This window comes from Danio rerio, chromosome 5 (assembly GCF_052040795.2).
Source record: "Danio rerio strain M-AB ecotype USA chromosome 5, GRCz13ab, whole genome shotgun sequence".
In the NCBI taxonomy this organism is placed as follows: domain Eukaryota; kingdom Metazoa; phylum Chordata; class Actinopteri; order Cypriniformes; family Danionidae; genus Danio; species Danio rerio.
This window is the reverse complement of record NC_141025.1, coordinates 24,259,288-24,280,845: the sequence shown is the minus strand read 5'-3', so window position 1 is coordinate 24,280,845 and position 21,558 is coordinate 24,259,288. Positions and strand designations below refer to the sequence as shown.

The 21,558-nt window shown below is 34.6% G+C and overlaps 1 protein-coding gene and 1 long non-coding RNA gene across 5 annotated transcripts in view; both read right to left on the bottom strand.

Moving 5' to 3' along the window:
* Positions 1 to 1,752: 1,752 nt before the first annotated feature.
* LOC141385804 (uncharacterized) lies at positions 1,753 to 7,647 on the bottom strand. Its single transcript, XR_015491161.1, has 4 exons — positions 7,513 to 7,647; positions 5,532 to 5,564; positions 5,228 to 5,274; positions 1,753 to 2,843 (listed from the first exon to the last, which is right to left on the bottom strand). It is a non-coding gene; the product is annotated as an uncharacterized LOC141385804 (long non-coding RNA).
* A 1,662-nt stretch (positions 7,648 to 9,309) lies between these two features.
* Positions 9,310 to 21,558, bottom strand: part of tpcn1 (two pore segment channel 1) — a 30,333-nt gene continuing 18,084 nt past the window's right edge. For 2 of the 4 annotated variants that reach the window (XM_087253449.1, XM_087253447.1), the window contains exons 11-26: positions 20,084 to 20,132; positions 19,910 to 19,973; positions 19,710 to 19,754; positions 19,145 to 19,201; positions 18,929 to 18,982; positions 18,721 to 18,793; positions 18,526 to 18,633; positions 17,046 to 17,117; positions 16,870 to 16,959; positions 16,612 to 16,727; positions 16,421 to 16,467; positions 14,726 to 14,794; positions 12,966 to 13,062; positions 12,715 to 12,851; positions 12,544 to 12,624; positions 9,310 to 10,637 (exon numbers count right to left, since the gene is read on the bottom strand). In XM_087253449.1, coding sequence (XP_087109575.1) covers positions 10,536 to 10,637; positions 12,544 to 12,624; positions 12,715 to 12,851; positions 12,966 to 13,062; positions 14,726 to 14,794; positions 16,421 to 16,467; positions 16,612 to 16,727; positions 16,870 to 16,959; positions 17,046 to 17,117; positions 18,526 to 18,633; positions 18,721 to 18,793; positions 18,929 to 18,982; positions 19,145 to 19,201; positions 19,710 to 19,754; positions 19,910 to 19,973; positions 20,084 to 20,132 — 1,261 coding nt within the window. In that variant the 3' untranslated portion in view covers positions 9,310 to 10,535. The remainder of the gene's footprint in view (positions 10,638 to 12,543; positions 12,625 to 12,714; positions 12,852 to 12,965; positions 13,063 to 14,725; positions 14,795 to 16,420; positions 16,468 to 16,611; positions 16,728 to 16,869; positions 16,960 to 17,045; positions 17,118 to 18,525; positions 18,634 to 18,720; positions 18,794 to 18,928; positions 18,983 to 19,144; positions 19,202 to 19,709; positions 19,755 to 19,909; positions 19,974 to 20,083; positions 20,133 to 21,558) is intronic. The other 2 variants (XM_087253450.1, XM_087253448.1) reach the window with 1 other exon arrangement.

Genomic DNA, 21,558 nt, shown 5'->3' with positions numbered 1-21,558 from the left:
CCTCAAGTTTTTTAATTCTGTTGAATGCAAAAGCTGATGTTTTGCACAAAGTTGGAAACCTGTAACCACTGACTTCCTTATAGATCTAATAGATATACTATTTTAGTTAATATATTTTAACTTATATGTACATTTCTGAAATACCAACTTTTTTTCCCCAACATTTTTGCAATATTTTAAATATATGTTGTATATATATGAAATATTTCATATATGTGAAATCCAGATACGAACTTGTATATCATTATGTAATTCAGATTTCTTTGTGAGGGTATACATCTGCATTCATTTTTAACAAATCTGTTCCACAACACTCTGAGTTAAACAAGAGAGATTAAAAAAAGGAGTCAAAAGACTGCAAACATCCAGGAGGAAGCATTTCAACATTACACACACCCAAAGACGTAAAATGAAAGACAGATGTGCTACAGTAGTGCTGTATTAACATTTTATCACAATCTTTCCCAGTCAACAATAGTCTACCTGTGGTTTCTAATGTTTTGCTTCTAAACTGTGCTGTCTGAATCGCGTCCTCTGTCAAATGCTTTTTACCCGGAGTGTGAAACCAGATAAGCTTCTTAAAACACAGGAAACTGAGAGACGTCAGCGGCTCCCCATTCACTCTGGTCTCTGGTTACCATGGCGATGACCCCAAGAACGACCCCTCAGAGGTCATGGCCAGATGTGCTCTTACAATCTCATAACGAGGCAGATAATGATGTCTCAAATGAGGCGGCTTAGATAACCCAAATTTGCCCAATTAAGGATGACATTATACAGAAGCGTGCGTGCGTTTGTGTGTGTGAGTACAAATTAACGCATCCCATTTTTTCCCAAACAACTGAAGGGACAGAACATACAGTACCCTTTCTCCTACTGTCAAGCACTTTCACATTTCTCATTGGCTGTCGAATCTAGTGTCTGTGGATCATTTTTTTAATGAAAAAACAATGTTGCAACAAAAGGGGCTTGTTGCTGAAATCAGAGTATCTCCTGAACCTGCTGGCTCATGTTCAGCCTCTGTTTTCAGAGAAACACTACAACTAGGCAGGGATTGATTCGGAATGGACACAGGAATGCTGCTGTTGCCAATAAACTCCAATTCCAGCTGAGCTGATTCGTTTGGTCTGGAGATACTCCTTGCTTAGCTTTAACTTAACATGATTGGAGGCTGAAGGGGGCCAAAATCTACAGCTGTGGCGACTTAAACTGACTACTATTAGCAGCTGAGGCAGAGTAACCTGCATTTATTTATATAGAGAGAGAACATGGGATTTCAATCAGGCATATCACTTTTGATGCCAGTCTAAAGATGTATAAACAATGGAACTCCCTTCATGTCATTCAATATTGGGCACATTTTGTTTTGTTTTCAGAAAACATGACATATCCCTGCTCAAAAAAACTGCTTTAACAAGCCCAAGCTGGTAGGCTGGTTTTAGCTGTTCAACTAGGTCGGTTTAAGAGGGGGTTTGGCCACTTTCAGGCTGGTTTTAGGGGGTTTTGGTCATCCTCACAGTGGTTTTAGAAAGGTTTGTCCACTTCCAGGCTTGTTTTAAATAGGCTTTGGCCACTTCCAGCCTGGTTTAGGAGGGTTTCCAGACTGGTTTTGGAGGGGTTAAGCTCATTTCCAGGCTGGTTTAGGAGGGTTTTCAGGCTGGTTTCAGAGGGGTTAGCTCATTTCCAGGCTGGTATTAAAGGTGTTTGTGTCATTTCTGGGCTGGTTTTAGTTTTTTTTTTTTTTTTCTTTTTGGCCAATGCAGGCTGAATTTTAGAAAGCTTTTGGCCACATCCAGGCTGGTTTTAAAGGGACCTTTGCCACTTCTAGGCTGGTTTAAGATGGTTTCCGGGCTAGTTTTATGGGAGGTTTACTCATTTCCATGCTGGTTTTAGAGGGTTTTTTGTCATTTCTGGGCTAGTTTTAGAGGGGTTTTGACCACGTCCAGGCTGGTATTAAAGGGCCTTTGGCCACTTCCAGGCTAGTTTAAGGGGGTTTCAGGTTGGATTTATATGGGTTTTGCTCATTTCCAGGCTGGTTTTAAAGGGCCTTTGGCCACTTCCAGGCTAGTTTAAGGGGGTTTTCAGGTTGGTTTTATATGGGTTTTGCTCATTTCCAGGCTGGTTTTAGAGGTTTTTTTTGTCTTTTAATTCGTGGGCTAGTTTTAGAGGGGTTTTGGTCACTTCCAGGCTGGTTTTAAAGGGGCTTTGGCTCTTCCAGGCTGTTTAAGAAGGTTTTCATGCTGATTTTAGAGGGGGTTTGCTCATTTCCAAGCTTGTTTTAGAAGGATTTTGGTCATTTCTAGGCTGGTTTTAGAGGGCTTTAAGCTGATTTTAGATTTAAAATTATTTTTTAGAAGTTATCTCCATATTCTGGTTAATAGAAAGCTTTTTTTTACTTTATTTAATTAATGTTGGAAACCCGTAACCACTGACTGATTGTTATAGATTTTCCTCTTATGTTAATGGATACAGGTTTCAACATGATTCTAATTATATTCATTCGTATTCAACTAGTGAACAAGCCACGAGTGTGCAAATGATGATAGAAGTTTCATTTTAGATTTACTCCTTAAATTTCACTTACTTGGACACAAAAGCCTTTATTAATCTTATATCTACTTTTATAAAAGCTGTAGATTTAGATGGATATTAAAGCAGCATTTACATGGATTGTTTGCTAGTGTATAATGTGCTAAATATTTGTTGATGTTGCAATAAGTTTGGCATCCAGTGTGACCTAAGAGATGACATATATCCTTAAATCAATATCAATCCTCTGTCACTGAAACATTTCCCTTTTCTCAAACACTTCCCTCTGTCATCCATCAAGAGAGATAACATGTCTTTATTATTCAGTGATTAATTAATCCAGGACAGAAAGAAAGAAAGAAAGAAAGAAAGAAAGAAAGAAAGAAAGAAAGAAAGAAAGAAAGAAAGAAAGAAAGAAAGAAAGAAAGAAAGAAAGAAAGAAAGAATTGTTTGTCTGGAAGTTAGTGCTAAAACTAATATAACAATGTGTTTGAAGTCAATAATACTTTTATGTTCAGATTAAAGGTCACATGCAGAAATCTAAAAGAGTTAAGCACATATGTTAGTAATGATTCATTCAAAGCAACAGCTGTAAATGACTTTGTTCTAACTGAGAAACACGCTAGAAATGATTTAATGTGCCCCTCCAGAGAGGCAACATCATTGTACAATAAATGATAACAAATGCTACATAGAGATGGTTTTGATGGAATACGAGAGCTTGTGTGAAAAGATCTGTGCCATTTAATCACTTCCCGCTGATCAGAAGGACAGATTTCCACATGAACAAGTACTGAAGCTCTTTAGTTCTTTCTGTTTTGCAAATTGTTAGTCTTCAGATTTCCATTGAACTGACTTGAACACTCTTTCAAAAGCTTTTTTTTTTTATTGAAATGTATTCAATCTGACATTAAAAATGCAGCTCTGCTCTGATTTCTCCTGTTTGTACATTTTGTTCAACCATTAATCTTGTGACTACGATTCTTCAGGCCCTGATAATATTATAATAATAATAGGTTGGTCACTGAGTCTTTCCATTTTTCAACGAACAGACAGTGTTTGTCGATTTTATATTAGTCACATTTTATAAGTACTTCATAATGTCCTTTTTAAAATGGATATTGTGTGTAATGCATCATATTTCATTTGTGCTTCAGCATGCAATCTCAAAAACAGCTTCACAAGCCTATAATTACGTGGCAAAAGTAAAAAAAATCATAAGTAAAAAAATCTGATTGATGGTGAACTTCCTCAATTTGTTTTCCCCTTATGCTTAAAAGCTTTCCTTATGCTGCTGATGCTTAAAAGATTTTCAAGCCTAACCTGCTAATAGCATCAAGCAATATCTACAGTAAGTGTGAACTCTTGAAAAAATAATAATGATAGTAAATAAAATAATGGCTGCCGGGCATTTTCTTAGGGAAGTCACTTGAAATTAAAAAGAACGAGAGAAACAGTTAAAGCAGTTTTAATATAGTTTTGTCAGATCGGTGTACTTTGCAGTTTGATTTAATTCTGTCTAAATGGGCAAGACAGCAAGTGTAGCTCTAAGTGCGAAATGATTTCTCTAGATCTTTCTAGACGCTAACTCTGAGAAACGCAAACTGACACATGCATACATTATACAAGCCTGAGAAAGAGCAGTATTTCCCATGATGCCACAGTAACCATGAGAAGTCCTGCTCATGAATAAAACTGCATCATAAATGGTGCAATAATGCAATGATAGTTGCCTGCAACATGCAATACTTCTTTAATCAGGCTGTCAAAAGTTATGCACACAAATAATACAGAAGATTTGGACTTTCCTCACTGACAAGGAACAAGTGTACCATTTTAAAACCCGTTTACACTTTAACATAACAAACAATAAACCTATAATAAATGACTGTGTGAGCTAATAAAATAAATCTAAATATGTTTTGAAATATTACACTACAATTGGAAAAAAAATTAGTTTGAGTGAGAAAAAAATGTCTTTGTAATGAACAAAGACAAATGAGGGGAATTAGGGGGGCGAGGGGTGATTTTTACATCCGGAAAACAAACCACTCAAAATCCCAAGCTGTGTTTCGTCTCCCTGATGGACAATGAAACGTCTCTGTGCGTGAGAACAGTATAACTAATAGGATCACCATGTTGTAGTCATATGGCACTACAGTATAAACCTGCTAACAGGCACGTTTTGTCAAACATGTTCACAAAAAAAAAAGGACAGACATAAAGTCCTGAATACATTCTGTTCCCTGTCAGAAAGCATCAGCGTCTCAGTCTCTCCCCAGTGACTGACAGAAGAGGAAGAGGCAAGGGAGGAAGAGGAAGGGTCACAGAGGGGACAGGATGCTGGTTTGGGGGAGAGTCTGAAGGGATAAATTAGGAACCAGTCTCAATGTACATAAAGAATGAGTCACACACCACCATCCCAGGCTCAGGGATCACCATAAACAAGCTAATAATAGACTTCACTGTGTGAGAACGTGTGTTTGGCGGCATGTGTTTTTTTCGTACACCAAAACAAATAACAAAAGCAAACTGTTGTGGTGACAGCACTCATAATCTTCACATCATTAAAATTGTGTATGGTAATTTGACAGATATATGTGATTTGATTTGATCTGACACAACCACGTCGAACAAACATGCATAGTTAATAAGTCGTTTCTGATTAGCCCTGTTCAGAGTTGGTTTATAATCTTACCTCAGGATGGCAGGCCATCGGTCAGACTGGATGCTCCTCTATATTGTCTGTACGTAATAAATTCAGTAAAAAAGAAAACATTTAAATAGTTTTGTGGCATATTTGATCGTCTGTTGAGAAATGAACAAATCAGAGATGTTTACTTTGCCAAAGAGGCTAGAGTACTTCAATTTCCATATGAATCACGTTTTGTCACAGACACCTAACATAAAAACGATTAACTTTCTTAGTAACTGTTTAAATCTTGTTTAAAGATTTAGATTTATGTTTAGTTTTATTTATGTTTAAATGTTTAGTAGTCTACCTTTTCTCATTTGTCATGTCCTGGATTGCTCCACTGCAATAAGAGATGGTACATTAGTCATTTAACCCTTGTGCACTGTTCAAATTTACTACCCTTATGTTATATTAGGGATGAAAACATCCACCTGATTTAACTGCTGTAAAATGGCATCATATATATATATATATATATATATATATATATATATATATATATATATATATATATATATATATATATATATATATATATATATATATATTAAATTGTTAACAAATTTACAGGATTTTAACTCTTTAATTGCCAATTTCACAAATGATGTCACTGATTTGGTGGGGAAAAAACACACACAAAATGATGTATTTTCAATATAAAAAGTAATTGTGGACTGGATTTTTTAAACCTTTTATCACAGTCTTGGATGTGAGTGATTAATAACAACAATGGCTTTAATGCATTGTTAGATTTTAATTTTTTTCTGCCTAGATTATTGTTGGTGCTGTTTTTGCCCTATTGACTTCCATTATAAGCACATTTAATGGTACATAAATACACAGTTTTTGTTTGTATTTACTCCATGTACTGTAGCTCTGAGAGCTGAGATGCATATTTTGATTTTCTCAGACACATCAAGGTAAGTGCGCAAAGGTCACTCTCACACACACACACTTTAATTTGTTGTTATACTCCATATAAAATCCAGAAACTAAGCTTTTTTTGCACAGGCCTATCTAAAGGAATAATGGTGCCAACAGATGATCAACAGTAAAAAATTACAAATTTGACCTCTTCCCAGCAGGGAAAACCACCAACAATCAAATATGAATGATTATATGGTGTCGTGGTTTGTAATCAAAAAAAGGTGGCTATAATGGAAGTTGATGAAGCAAAAACAGCCAACAGAAAATATTGAAAATTAATAAATAAATAAAAATGCTTCAAAGGTAATGGTGTTTCACATGTTCAAGACTTCATGAAACATGTTCAAGATAAAAGTTTTTTTTAATCCAGTCCATAATTACTTTTTTATATTGAAAATATGTCATGTTGTGTGCTTTTTTGTTTGCCAAATCAGTAACTTTTATGAATATGGCAATAAAAGAGTTCATGTAGTAATTTTGATCAATCTCTCTCTTCTTCTTCTTCTTTGGCCGACTTTTTTTTACACATTCCGGCTGGCCTGCTGTCTGGGCCCATCACGCTCATACACTTATACACTACGGACAATTTAGCCTACCCAATTCACCTGCAGCATGTCTTTGGACCGTGGGGGAAACCGGAGCACCCGGAGGAAACCCACGCGAACGCAGGGAGAACATGCAAACTCCTCACAGAAACTGAGCCGAGGTTCGAACCAGCGATCTTCTTGTTGTGAGGCGACAGCACCACTTACTGCGCCACTGCTTCGCTCAGCAGTTTTGATCAATACTGTGGTTAATTAACAGATTTATGTAACCCCAAAAAAAGAAAAAAATATGTATTAGATGCATTTTTACAGCAGTTTAATTCAGTGGATGTTTTCGTCCCTAACACAACACAAGGGTAGTAAATTTGCCCAGAGTGTATCATTGAGTTTAGAAAAAAGTAATTCTTAAAATATGTGTCTAAATAAGACTGATCTTAAAAAAAAAAATAAAAAAAAACCATTTTGCTAGCTGAAAAACATCACGTTATGGAAAAATTTAGACATAAAATCACCCCAGAGTGGATGAAAACATCCCCAACAGTACATAAAGGTTTGTTTCTATCACGCCATACATTACATTCCAGTAATTGATACATCTATAAAACGAAACATTTATCAATTCAAGGACTTTAAGGTGTAGCCTAAAATTATGGTTGATATTGATTTTGTATCACTTTATGGGGAACGCACGTACAGTATGCTATGAACAATAGGGGGGCACAAACACAGGCTCACTGAGAACATCCAATTAATGTCTGACGTCATCATGAACCTGACATGTTACAATAATTTCCTGAAAAACAAGTATCACATTACTTTACTGGAAGAACGAGAAAGGAAGAATGGTTCAAAGGCGATGACAACCGAAACACAAGATCCTCACACGGAGAAACGTTCCCTGCTCAGCTCTGTGGTGATGGTGGACCTGACTCTGTACTGCCCCCTGCTGTCCTGTATAAAACAAACATCAACAAATTTAATCAGTCTGTAGACAAGCTAACGCAAGAAGAAAACGTCTAGTGTCTGGTCTTGTTATTTAGAAATTGTACATAAAATTATGTGAATAACTGCCACTTCAATCTCGCGCGATATTCACCTTACTAGCATGTTTATACGTTTGAGAACTAACGTTAGTAGTCAACATTTTAAGCGGTTCATCACATTTCATCAAATTTGTCCTAAACTATTGAACACCCATTCTTGCCTTTTGGACCATTTTGTAACAATATTTTGACCCACTTCAAATGTTGACTACTGTAGATTAAGGATAGTTCACCAACAAACAAAACTGTCATCGTTTACTCACCCTTCACTTTTTCCAAATCTGTTTGAATGTCTTCTTTCTGTTAAATAAGATATTTGGTAAAATGCTGGAAACAGGTAACCATTGACTTCCATGGTATTCGTTTTTTAACTATGGTTACGTCTGATATATATATATTTTTAAATCTACTTTTGTGAAGTAGATCAAGGTGCAGCAAGCAACATCTTCAAGCAGTTGCTGCAAATTTAGGGGCTTAAAGTGAATCTTCCGTTTCTCCACATCCCAAACATTTAATTTCTAATTATATATTGTCGACCTATGAATGTGATGTCCTTCAAGTCCAGACCTTCAAGTTCTCATGACCTCTAACATGACAGACCTTCAAGTTCTCATGACCTCTAACATGACATGACGACATCTAAAACATTAATTAATTCATTTTCTTTTCACTTAATCCCTTTATTAATCTGGGGTCGCCAACGCGGAATGAACCGCCAATTTATCCAGCGAATGGTTTACACATCAAGTGCCCTTCCAGCTGCAACCCATCACTGGGAAACACCTATACACCCATACACTAGGGCCAATTAAGCTTATTCAATTCACCCATAGCACATATCTTTGGACTTGTGGGGGAAACCCACCAAACACAGGGAAACTCCACATGCAAACTCCACACAGAAATGCCAACTGACCCAGTCGAGGCTCAAACCAGCGACCTTCTTGCTGTGAGGCGAACGTGCTACCTACTGGGCCACCGTGACACCCACATCTAAAACAATTAATTTAAAAAGATAAACTAAAATCTAATCTATTATATCTAATGTCTATAATACTAAAATCAAGTGGGGATATGGTAGCAGTTTCTGACTCATAAGTAGGCCCACACAGAATCTGCGTGCACAGAATTCCACAGATTTTTAGCTCATCATTGATTCTGTTTATTTACTTGAGTAAATGTGTGTAAATTTATAGTTATTCTGTTTTTACATTTATTTTAGTATACATATTGACTAATATGAAAATATTCATGATTTATTCACAATATAGTTTGAAAAGTAATATTGTCTGTCTTTTAGTAGATATATTATATCAGAGACTTGTTTTGTTTACCAAATAAAGTGAATCTAATTGGATTTGTATTTTAAACAATGAATAAAAGTTAAAAAGATATTATTTTTTATTTCACATTAAGATTTTAGTTATGATACTCCCAAAATTATTCTGCTGATTTTTAACAAGATTCTCAGCAGAAATAGCAAAAAACATCCGCAGATTCTGTCTGGCCCTTCTCATAAGTTCATATAAAATGACTCCTATTACAATTAACAAACAAAACCAAGCCAGCGTTAATTAAAATGTAGCATTTACTAAAACTGTTATTATTATTATTATACTGTACATTTACAAAGGAACAAGAACATAGAACTTGGACACAGGTAAATCCTGCTCTATTAGAGGAGCTGGTGTGCTTTGACGTCACAAATGGATCATGTGTTTGGAGCATCACGGATGCACAGGCATCAACCTATAGTGCAATCAAACAACCAAATGGGAGTAAACAATGGAATTCTCCGGCATACACCTCTCTAAAACAGCATAAAATAAAACAAATAAAATGTAAAACAGTGCAAAAACAAACAGGAGAGATGTCAGGGGAAAAATAACTGGTTAACTTATGAAGTAAATAAATAAATGACAGTTCTGAAACTGTGTAAAACCATTAGCAAGAACAAATGTTTTCCCTTTGTCAGAAACATTTGGGTCTGGAAACATAACAGATTTATTCTGAAAACTCTTTCAGAGTCGGTCAGATTTTAAGCGCTATAAAATGTGACTGATTTTACTGAACGTGACTAAAACAATACTGACTCCAAACAAGGAAATGAGATCTTTTCATATATGACAAAAGACAGAGGCTTAACTGAAAGGTCCAGGGCTGGTTTTCTAACACTTCTCTGTCCAAAATGAACACATGTCTGGGAAACCAGCCCATATCGAGTGAGTGGATGTATATTTAAGCAGCTTTTTAAACACTTGACTTGACTCCTAACTGCAACTGACATATATTTAATCAGCATATATATATATATATATAGAAAGAAATAAGCCTAAGGTCCAAAGGTTCCAGCAAAAAGCAGCTTTAGTAAAAAAAAAAACAGCATTAGTGTATTACTATAATCTTTAATCTGTTGGTTAAGCAATACCTCAGACTGCGGAGAAAAAATAAACTCCCACAGAAACATTCAGTCGCTGAGCTCCATCTGCAAAATCCACGAGAGTCTGAATCCTTAAGAGTCAAAAGACAAATGTCATGAGGCGCATTTCATGGAAGAAAAAAGGTTCCTGGACCAAGTGCATGTCAAATGATTGATCTGCAAGCTTCCCTGATTGGCCGCGGAACCTTAAGGTTTTTTTGTGGGGGAGTAAGGCTTTAAGTGAAGGAGGTCTGTGGAAGGAGAGAATGTAGTGGTCATGGGGAACACCTGTGCTTTCCGTTGCTGAGAGGAAGACGTTCCTAAAGTTCCTCAGAGGTACAAGTGAATGTGTTAGTTATGCTGATGCAGTGTATATGTTAGTTAATGCTGTTTGTGGCACCAGCATCAGGGCTGTCCAGTTCTCTGTGGAAGGTCCCATCAGTCTGAAGGTTTGTTCTGGAATATTCCTCGTACCATTCCTGCAGACAAAAAGAAACAACTGCTTTACACAAACATACCAATGTGTATCTGAACATTTTTGAGTTATAAAGGAGGGCATTCTTTGCCAAATGTATCACAGTATAATTTCGCAAAACAGAACATGATATCATTAAAATAACTTTATGTAGCATTTATTTTTCTTTCGCTAAACTTTCCAACTTTCCACTCGGGCATATCCTTGTATAAACAGCAGTGTGATATATTACCATTTCACATGTTCCTGACTTAAATTTCTCATCTAATAAGAGAACTGTTTCATAAGCTGTTTCATCCAAAGAGTTTAATTTATATCAAATATCACATTAATAATCTGAATAAAGCAGTTTCAATTTTACTATACGTGTTAAAGAGAAAAAAACATCACTTTATGTTTAAACTGGCATAAATGATCACCAACAAAACATTGCTGTAATCAGGAAAACCACTGTAGCTTCTTTTATTTCTTGTTCCTCAGTTTGTGCAGAAGACACGTATAACTAATGTTATCTCTATCATGTTATCTTGTGTTTAGAGGCAAATCTCTGGTGTTTAGGAACACCATATTGTGGGAAATGTCTGGAAAGTAATTTAACCAAAACAGACTTTGGCGTTTCAGAATGACTCAAATTTAAAAGGATCTACATTGAGAATTGGTCCACAGCTTAATCCAATTTTCAGTCACATCAACTGTAGAAGTCAATTCCATTGTAGCTTATTTCTATGCACTTTTTTTCATATAAAATAATTAGAAGTCATTAGATTTGTATGAAAATTTTCATGTAGGTTTTCCACCAAAATGTTTATAAAATGGATCAAACATAGTTATGCAAATATGATATGTTTTTCCTATTTCTATTTTATTTTCCATTTATTTTTTTGTACCTTTATTTAAAAAGTAAGGTTCAAGTATTTTGGTTTTGTAATTTTTAAATAAATATTCTGTATATGTTTTAATGTACTAATGTGTTTATATAGTAAATACACTCACTGGCCATTTTATTAGGTACACCTTACTAGTTCTGAGTTGGACCCTCTTTTTTTCTTCAGAACTGCCTTAACCCTTCATGACAGAGATTCAACAAGGTACCTAAAATATTTCTGAGATTTTGGTCCCTATTGACATGATAGCTCACGCAGTTGCTGCAGATTTGCCTGCTGCAAATCCATGATGGGTATCTCTCATATCTCTCATATTCACCACATCCCAAAAGTGCTCTATTGGATTGAGCTCTGATGACTGTGGAGGCCAGTTGAGTACAGTGAACTCATTGTCATATTCAAGAAACCAGTCTGAGATGATTCGCGCTTTATGAGATGGCATATTATCCTGCTGGAATTAGCCATCAGATGATGAGTACACTGTGGTCATAAAGGGATGGACATGGTCAACAACAAAACTCAGGTAGGCTGTGGCGTTGACACAATGCTCAAACGGTACTAATGGGCCCACACCATTACGCCCCATTCACACGGGGTTTCAGCGATAACACTTGACAGAGGGTGTGTCTGAAGTTCAATCGTCATAGCAGCATCAGCCAATTAATTTAGTCAGCAATAGGCCACTGTCTGAGCTGGTGTATTTGCATACAGCGATCTGATTGGCTGACACTTCCGACGGCGTTTGAAAAGTTGAGCAAGTCCCAACTTCTACAGTGAGCAACGTCTCTGAAGCGGCGCAGTTGGACAAGTGTACCTAATAAAGTGGCCTGTGAGTATGTTTTTTTTTTTGTTGTTCTCATTTTGACACTAGCTGTAGTTATTTTAGCACATCATGTTAAGCTAAATGAAAAGAATGAGTGTTTCTGTCTACCATATCAGTTTTTATGATTTTACAAATGTAAACTTGTATTTTTCCATCAATTAGAAACAGCAGAATCTTTCTATCCATGTGTGGTATAAGTATACCTGAATCTCCTCTTCGTACATCTTCATACTGAGGTCACTCTTGGTACGTGACCTTCGACCCAGAAACACTAATGATGTCTGCTGTGATCAAACAGAAATTAGCCAGTACAGTTTAATCTCTCATGAAAAGAGTAATACGACATTTAGACCACAGACTGTCCATGCGCTCACCCCGCTTCGCTCCAGAGCCACACACATGTCCTGCAGAGAGGTGAGGTTGGTGACGCCCAGTGTGTGTTTATAAAAGTCCAGAGTCTGCAGAGCTTCAGTCTGGGACACTTCAGTCTCAAACACAATCCCCTTTTCATCTATAACATATACACACAAAGATTCAGTGTTAGATATCTCAGTGAAAAAGGTCCCAGTCACACTGATTTTATTAAACATGTCCTCGGAGGAATAGAACTCTAAACACTGAGAACCTTCAGGGTCATCCAGCGGCTCTCTGTTCTTCCGGCTGTAATTCATCCTAAAGACAAATGCATCCAGTATGAAGGCCACGATTATAGTCATGACGACCTGCGGCACACAATCACACAGGCATTTACAATCAAAATAACACAAGGCTGTGAGAAAATATAAAAGGCCATTAAATCTAATTTATGAAACACACACACACACACAGACACAAAAAACATTTTTAGAATTGTGTGAGCATTAAACATGTTTTATTCTCATATTATTTGAGAGATTAAGTAAACAAATTAAGAAGACAGGATTAAAGGTCGTGAAATTAAAAAAAAAAAAATAGATGTTAGTATCAGTCTGTTAGTTTTAAGGATATCTGTTAGCTAGTGTGCTCCAAAACAGTGACAAATTCATGATTAGAAAATATAAAACTGATATAAACATCCAAAGGTTATTCATCAATGCAGAAGTGCGCTAGTTTTTGCGATTGTTTTAAAACTTCTGATTCAGTTGCCTGTTAGAGAATTGACTAGGAACAGTAAACCACAGAAAACGATCAAACTACTTGCTCTACAGACAAGTATTTGCATGACTAAGCAGAATCATATAATAAGGAAATGTCAGTTTGCAACATCAAGCAGCATAATGAGCTGTTTTTAATGTCTAAAAATGAATTGAAGTGAACAAAACCGGAAGTCTCGAGCCAAAAAAAATTCAAATGGCTGCGTCCGCACATAGGCAAAAGATAAAGGCAATACTTTAGTTTCACATAAAATCTTGACCAATCTAATGCTCTTTAGTATCTGGAATGCCCCACCCGCTTCAAAATGCTTCTCGTTTGATGCGATTGAGCTTAACCACTTTCACTGGCAGAGCTGTGATAAAACAGAAATGCTATTAGCTGTTTTTTTTAAAGGGGAGGAGCTACAATCTGCCACACCCTCTTTTCATGTTTTAGTTGAGATTACGTCAAACATTGTATAAACAAAATGCACATTTCAAAGCACTTCATGAGACCTTTAAATACATTAGAAAATAGAAATTGTAACAGAGTAATCAACCTTAACATTTACACTTTCCTGTATGCAGCACAAATTAAAAGCTTAAATGTCAAAAACTAATTATATCCATATTATTTTTTAAAGTGTCTTTCATCATTCCTTATATTAGTGGTTCCCAAAGTGGGGGTCGCTTGGCGATTTCCAAAAACCAAATTCATTTTATTAAACTATTAGAATGACCATATTTTATCCATAATCTCCTGACGAACAAAATAGTAGTTAATAGTAACATTGTTGACATGTAAATAATAAACCTAAAAAAACAACTTGCAAGCCTGACGATTTTTTTTTTTTTTTTTTGCAACCTCTGGGGTGATTACATTGTATTAAAGACACAGCAATGTGTGCAAGGTTTATATTATTAAAACCCATCAGAGAATATGGGGATTGCAAGTCATTGTTTACCAAAAATTATTTTGGAGGTCATGGGCTGAAAAGTTTGGGAACCCCTGACTTATAATACAACAATTTTAGTAATTTGTTATATTCATCTTTATTATACATTTTTAGTTTTCATTTTAGTTTGCTTTTAAAATTACTTTTATTTTACTTTTAGGCCTTCACCTTTTTCAAAATGATTTCTGTTAGTTTCTTTCTTGTACGTTTCTCCATCTATTTTATTTCATAACTGATTGGGAATAATTAATGTGCTTTTATTAGTTTTAGTTTTGTTTATTGGTCTAATAAGCCAGATTTGCATTTGCATGCCTTACCATGGTCACGATGTAGAAGGTCATGAAATAAAGGCGGCTCCAGTGAGTAGTTTGTGATGTCACACCTTCCTGTAAAAAAACAGAGACCAAAGGCATCATTGACTTACATCAATTACAGACAGCCGATCATTTACTCACTATATAATATGATGAATGAGCTTCTGCTGTAAATACACACTGCACAAACTCAGAGACGCCAGTGACACCTCACTTTATAAATGTAACAGATACATAATGGTCTATGGCAGGTTGTTTTAACATATAATTTAATTATTTTCATTCTAATAGTATTTATTTTTAAATACTAACTTATTTTCCATTTATCCTTTAAGAGCTAGTATTTTTTATTAGTTACTATTTTTGTTATTTAGATACTAATGCTTATTATTCATTTGCTAATTCCCTTTTTTAAATATACTAGTACTAATTCATTAAACCCTTGTATTTATTCATTAGATCAGGGGTGCTAAAACTTTTTTGTATGAAGGGCTAAAAAATATTATTACGATCCATGGGCCAAACTAAATTACATTAAAGTTGCCATAGGTAATTTCCTCATTTATTTCCTAATATTTTAAAATACATAGAAAACATTATCTTTAAATCATGTATTAGTATTAACTTATGCAGTGTAACTTTTTTAATTATAACTTATTGCAATAACAACATAAAGAATCATGTATATAACACAGTGGAGTTCAATGCTGAATACTCTAGTCAAGCAGAATCTGCTTTTGACTTGATTTGCTCACTCTGCATTGTCGGGTAACAGTATGAGCAGTTAAACTGAATCTGATTAATTTACACTATTTAATTGAAACATGTTATTTCAGTTAGATTTTAACAATAAAACAAACGAAGGGTTTCATTAAATTTGAATGACATTTTCGAATATAACCCTATCATTCTTCCTCTCTTCTCACAATGATGGTGGGCCAAATGAAAGGTTACCACGGCCAACTTTGGCCCATGGGCATCACTGCATTAGACACTACTTCCTATTTAACATTAGTACTTATTAAATAATAGAATAAGTTATTAAATACATCAGATACTATTTTATGTGTTTTTATTAGATCATAGTACGTATTCATTAAATACTCGAGGTAATTTATACTAGTCACTATTATACTTTTACTAGTAACAAGTTGACATATTTTGCCATTGACTTCTATAAGGATCTGTTATTGGATTTCAGTTTTGACCAGTATGTACAGTATGCAATCTGTTTTTTTTCATGTACTACTTCATCTATCTATTTGTTTTTAAGGATTTACTAGTAATTACTTTGTTAGACACTAGGATTATTAATTAGACACTCAAACTTATTAAATAGATACAATTACTTACTGGTTACTCCTAGAACCTTTTATTAGATACTTTGAATTATGTAGTAGGTACTAGTACCTAAGCCTTTGTCATTACTACTAGCAACAATTCTTATCTAACTACTCACAACAAGTTTTGAATAGATACTTGAATCTAAAAAAATATACTAGTATCTAAAAAGAAAGACTAATATGAAAATAGATGTGCAATTTATACATTAATGTTAAAATGCCTTGTCATAAACAGCAGGGGGCACCACATAAACACACACCAACCAAAACAACAAACAAACAAAAACACACTTTTCTGAGGAAAATCTGATATGATATGATGACAGAACTGATGTACAAGTGTGTTAACACTCACCATTGTGATGTACCAGTTGTTCACCACTGTCAGCTCAAAAAGAGTTACTGAAACATGACAGAGGGAAAAAAACATCTACAAAATGTCTACAGTATGTTCTATAAAATGTGAAAAACTTTTACAAATAAAATAAAACACTACAGTATATACTGATGTTAAAAGATTGGGTATGTATGGCTGTGTGCACATACCAAAGCTGCTTAGGATGTTATTGAAGTTATTGAGATAGTAATATCCCTCTTGTAATTCGGTCCGGTTGCCAGTGGTGACATTTATCTGCCGATAGGAGGCCGCGACGGTGCTATTGCTATTGAAAAGACATCATACACAAATCATTTAGAGTGTGAAAGATTTCATTTCAGGGTGAACAGAGTAAACCATGTTCAGTTTCTAAAATGTATAAAGTCATTTCAGTCAGTTCAACCATTATGGTTGTTAAATGAACTTACTCGCAGCAGTTCGGATAAATAACATCAGCAAAAAACTCCATTCCGACGATGGCAAAAGAGTAATAGAAGATGATCAGAGTCAGACCTAGACTACAGACAGAGAAAGAGAGAGTGTGTTTTGAGTCAAGGGCCTCCATCTGTAAATAATGAGCTGAAACTGATTATTATTTTTGTACCTGGCCATGCGCGGGAACAGTTCAAACATTGTGTCCAGAACATTCCGATAGCGCTGTTTAATTTTAAATAACCTTAATAAGAAATGAAAAAAATTATGAACTTCAGATAATTTATGTTTATATCTACAGCTAAAATAGAAAAATTATGATAAAGATAATTCATGGTTCACAAAATATGGGTCAATATTAGGTACAAATGACATGCAAAAATGTAGAAATTTACTACAACTTTAAAACAAGCTGATATTTTTTCTAAGCTGAATGTTTATTACATAAAGATGGTTTCTAAAGGGTTAACCAAGTCCAATTTACCTACAATTTAGGACAAAATTTCAGACCATTATGAATGAAATTTCATATTTATGCAGGACTAATAACTAATGATTTTTTTTCTGATGGCCCAGTTTGTCCAGCGGAAAAATATTCTAACTTGCCACATCAAAAAAAAAAAATTATTAGTTTATTAGTTATTTCTTTGCCGCATATTTTGAAAAATGTTAGGGTTAGAGTTAAAACAAGCAAACTCTGCAAAGCGACTTACAAATGGGAACAAGGAAGCAATTTACACAACTACAAGAGCAACAATGAATAAGTGCTGTAGGCAAGTTTCAGGTATGTAAAGAAGGTGTAAGAAGCAAAACATTGTTTTAACATTTTTTTAATGTTAAATGCCACAGCCATATCATCCTACTGCCCAGGACCGGTTACTCACTGAAGCTAAGCAGGGCTGAGCCTGGTCAGTACCTCGACAGGAGGAGACCACACGGGAAACAAGGTTGCTGTTGAAAGTTGTTTTAGTAAAGCCAGCAGGGGGTGCTCAACCTGCGTTCTGTGTGAGTCCTAATGCTCAGGTTTAGTGAAGGGGACCAACAACCCCCGCTCCCTTCCAGCCCTGCCCCATGATTGTGAAACACTTTGGGTATATGGCCATACACGATTTTCATTTAAAATACACACATTATATTACATTACATAAAAAAAAAACTCTTTAAAAACTATAATTCCAGGCCAGTGTCCTCACCACGTACAGTCTATAAATACATGAAGAACATTTAAGCAATTCTATTGTTACTGTAAGAAAGATAATTAAACCATATTGGTAAATAGAATTAGGAATAGAGTAAAGCTTTATACGGAAATAGGAAAAAAGTCCTTTTTAAGTGATTTTAACAAGACAATATTTTAGTAAATTAAAGATCTTTTATGGCCTAAAATGTTGGTTTTAAAATATAAGATGTTTTAAGACCCCGCAGACACCCTGATATATGTTATTACATTATTGAATGAATCAGATTTTTAATTCAGTCTTAAAAATAAAACATTCCAGAAACAAAATTTCAAATGAATGCCTAATCAAAAGACATCAAAACATCTAAACACAAAAAAGTTTCACACACAATTTTGTTTTCCACTTTGTTCTCACTGGTTATGTTCCTAAAAAAGTTCAATAAAAATTATTTTTAGAAAAAGCTTCACACACCGGAGAAGCTGAAGAGGTCTCAACACCACAATGAAGTAGAACGGCTCCATGTCAAAGGCCAGAGCAATCAGTCCCAGAAAAGCAAAGACTGTTACTGAGAAATCAAAGCTGTGAATACAAACAAATCCAGAGGTGAAGCCATGTGAATGTGTGTTTGTTAGTGCTCGTATGAAAGTGAGTGTCTGTTCTACCTACAGGTTCCATCCTGAGCTGAAATATGTGATGGGTCCGAGGCCTGTGATCTTCAACAACACCTCAATACCATAAACTTCATTCCACCGAAACATAAAGAGAAGATAAATAATAATAATAAAAAAATTAATATTTGAATGGAACCCTTGTTTTTTTAAGACATTTACATTCAGAGGATTCACTGATGATTCAATTTTAGACAATTTCCTACTTGTAAGGAAAATAATGTAACTCCAGGGGACGACACGAGTCCATGAGATGCCATCTGTGGGAAGAGAAAAGAAGAAAAGAGTTCCCTGAGAGCCTAATTCAGTTGGTTTCACACAGAGAAAACAGTTTCCTGTGATTACAAGCATTTCTGAATTGTGAATTCATGGAATTATCTGGAACTGCAGCACAGCTGTTCCATTTCCCAAGCAGATCTTACCATTTAACATGTTTGTCTCCACTAGGATCCAGATGCCATTGACGGCTACTACCAGATCTATAACAGGTCAATCATCGGAAAATAGAAAGTATTTTTAGACATACAGGAAATATTAGGTGGATAAAGTACAAAACATTTGAATGTTTTGGGTGTCAGTATGATTTATTTAAAACAAAATTGCATTATGTTGATTAAATGTTACAGTTAAAACGAATATATAATTACAGTGATTTTAAAATACACACTAAAAATATGTTTACAAAAAATCCATTAACTGTTCATGTGAGAATGATTTCTGAAGGTTATAAGCAATGGCTACTAAACTTGTTTTTTTCCTTCACATAAATAAACAGCTTTTTAAAACATAAAAGTAGTTGTCAGTCTAATATTATTTGATGCATTATATAAAATTGTTGCATTTCCAATTAAATGAGTAAAATATGTTACTGACCCCCAAACTTTTGAACCATACAGTCTATGACAATACTGAACAAATACTGATCATGTTAGTAACTGGTAGGTAAGTGTTAGTAAGACATGTTAAGTATTTTGTGACTGAACTTACACATTGCATATTGGAAAGCTTTCGATTTCACAAGTAAATTGATTCCTGTTAAAAAAAAGCATAATGATAATAAAAATTAAAAAAAATATGAAAGATTATATCTGGTTTAAACTATTCACGAAGGAATCTGGTCATTGTGAATTAACGTAAAACAGTAAATCTAATGTAATAAATCATTATAACAAAGAAGCCCTAAAGACCTTTAAAAATGAGCAATGCAGTGCGAGGAAGATCATCAAACCAGTGCTCTCCACTTCGTCGTGCCTGTCACACACACACACAAATACACATACGCACATAGCAGATGTTCAGGATCAGGAGGATTTAACATACAGCTGGGGAGGATATTCATGTGACAGTGTGTGCAATCTGACCTTCCACTTCAGTCCGATCACTTCATAAAATTTATAGAAGTCCTGGAGACTAAAACATAAGCACAGATACATTTTCATTATTATTATTATCATCATTATATCAAGAGAGAAAGAGAATGTTTTGAGTTTACTGCCATATCAGCTTCCCTGGCTATTTCATAGCAAAAACAGCACAAATTTACAAACATTTTTTTTACAAAATTTTCTATAATAAAAGGTTTATAACAAAAAAAAAGGCATCAACAACAATTAATTATACATAAAATAAGACAAAAATCTAAAACTAAAATAGTAATAATCCAAATTCTACTATTCTGAACAGATAAAAATTAATGTCTGATAACATTCAAAATAAGGCATTGTAAAAGTATGTAAATGACAGTTAGGTTGCTTTTGCAAAATTTACGTTTTGGAGCAACATCTCCTTTAATGAGGGCATTTACCAGTCATATAACAGATAATACGATCATTATTAGTCTGTTTAAGAATCACAATCAAAATCACAATATCAGAAATTTCACAATATAATTAGAACATTCGTCAATATTTACAGAAAAAGGCAAAAATAAACAAAATACGATATAAATATGATGTTGATATATATATATATATATATATATATATATATATATATATATATATATATATATATATATATATATATATATATATATCCTTGGGGCTGGTGGGTCACATAATAAACTTGACAAGTGACAAGTCGTTTGTTAATTGATCAACATCTGATCAAATAATGATAAGAACGTGAGTGCATGAAGGTGTGTGTGTGTGTGTGTGTGTGTCTGTGTGTGTGTGTGTGTGTGTGTGTGTGTGTGTGTGTGGGTGTGTGTGTGTGTGTGTGTGTGTGTGTGTGTGTGTGTGTGTGTGTGTGTGTGTGTGTGTGTACTGGTTTTGGTGTTTTACAAAAACAGAAATGTGCATAATAACATGGTTGTGACCTAGTTATACTCTATTAAGGTGGTTTACGAGGACATTGCATGTGTCCTCATAATTCAAAACACTAAAAACATACTTACCAGAATCTTATCACATTAAACTTTGGCCTCACCTAAAACATTTTTAGGTGTAGGACCATAAAATAAGTTTTTTTACAGTAAAAAATGAGGGTTTCTGCTACGTTCTGCTAAGTTACAAAGTAAGACCACGAAGAATGAAATTTCAGACGTATACAGGGCTAAACGCTAAAGATTTATTAATGGTCCATAAGGAGAAAAATGTACTTGCCCTATCTAATATGATTTGCCTATAATTCTAATTAGTCATTTCTTAGGCACTTTTTAAAATGTGTCAAAGCAAGCATACCCTAGTTATATACATATATCTTTTGCAATATAACTATTAAACATAATTAACAACATTTAAAAAAAACTCATTAAAAACTAAATGTATGCTCAACAGACTGTTTATTCAGTTTATTTTATTCATATGTACTTGTTGGTGATTGGATGTGTGTTGGA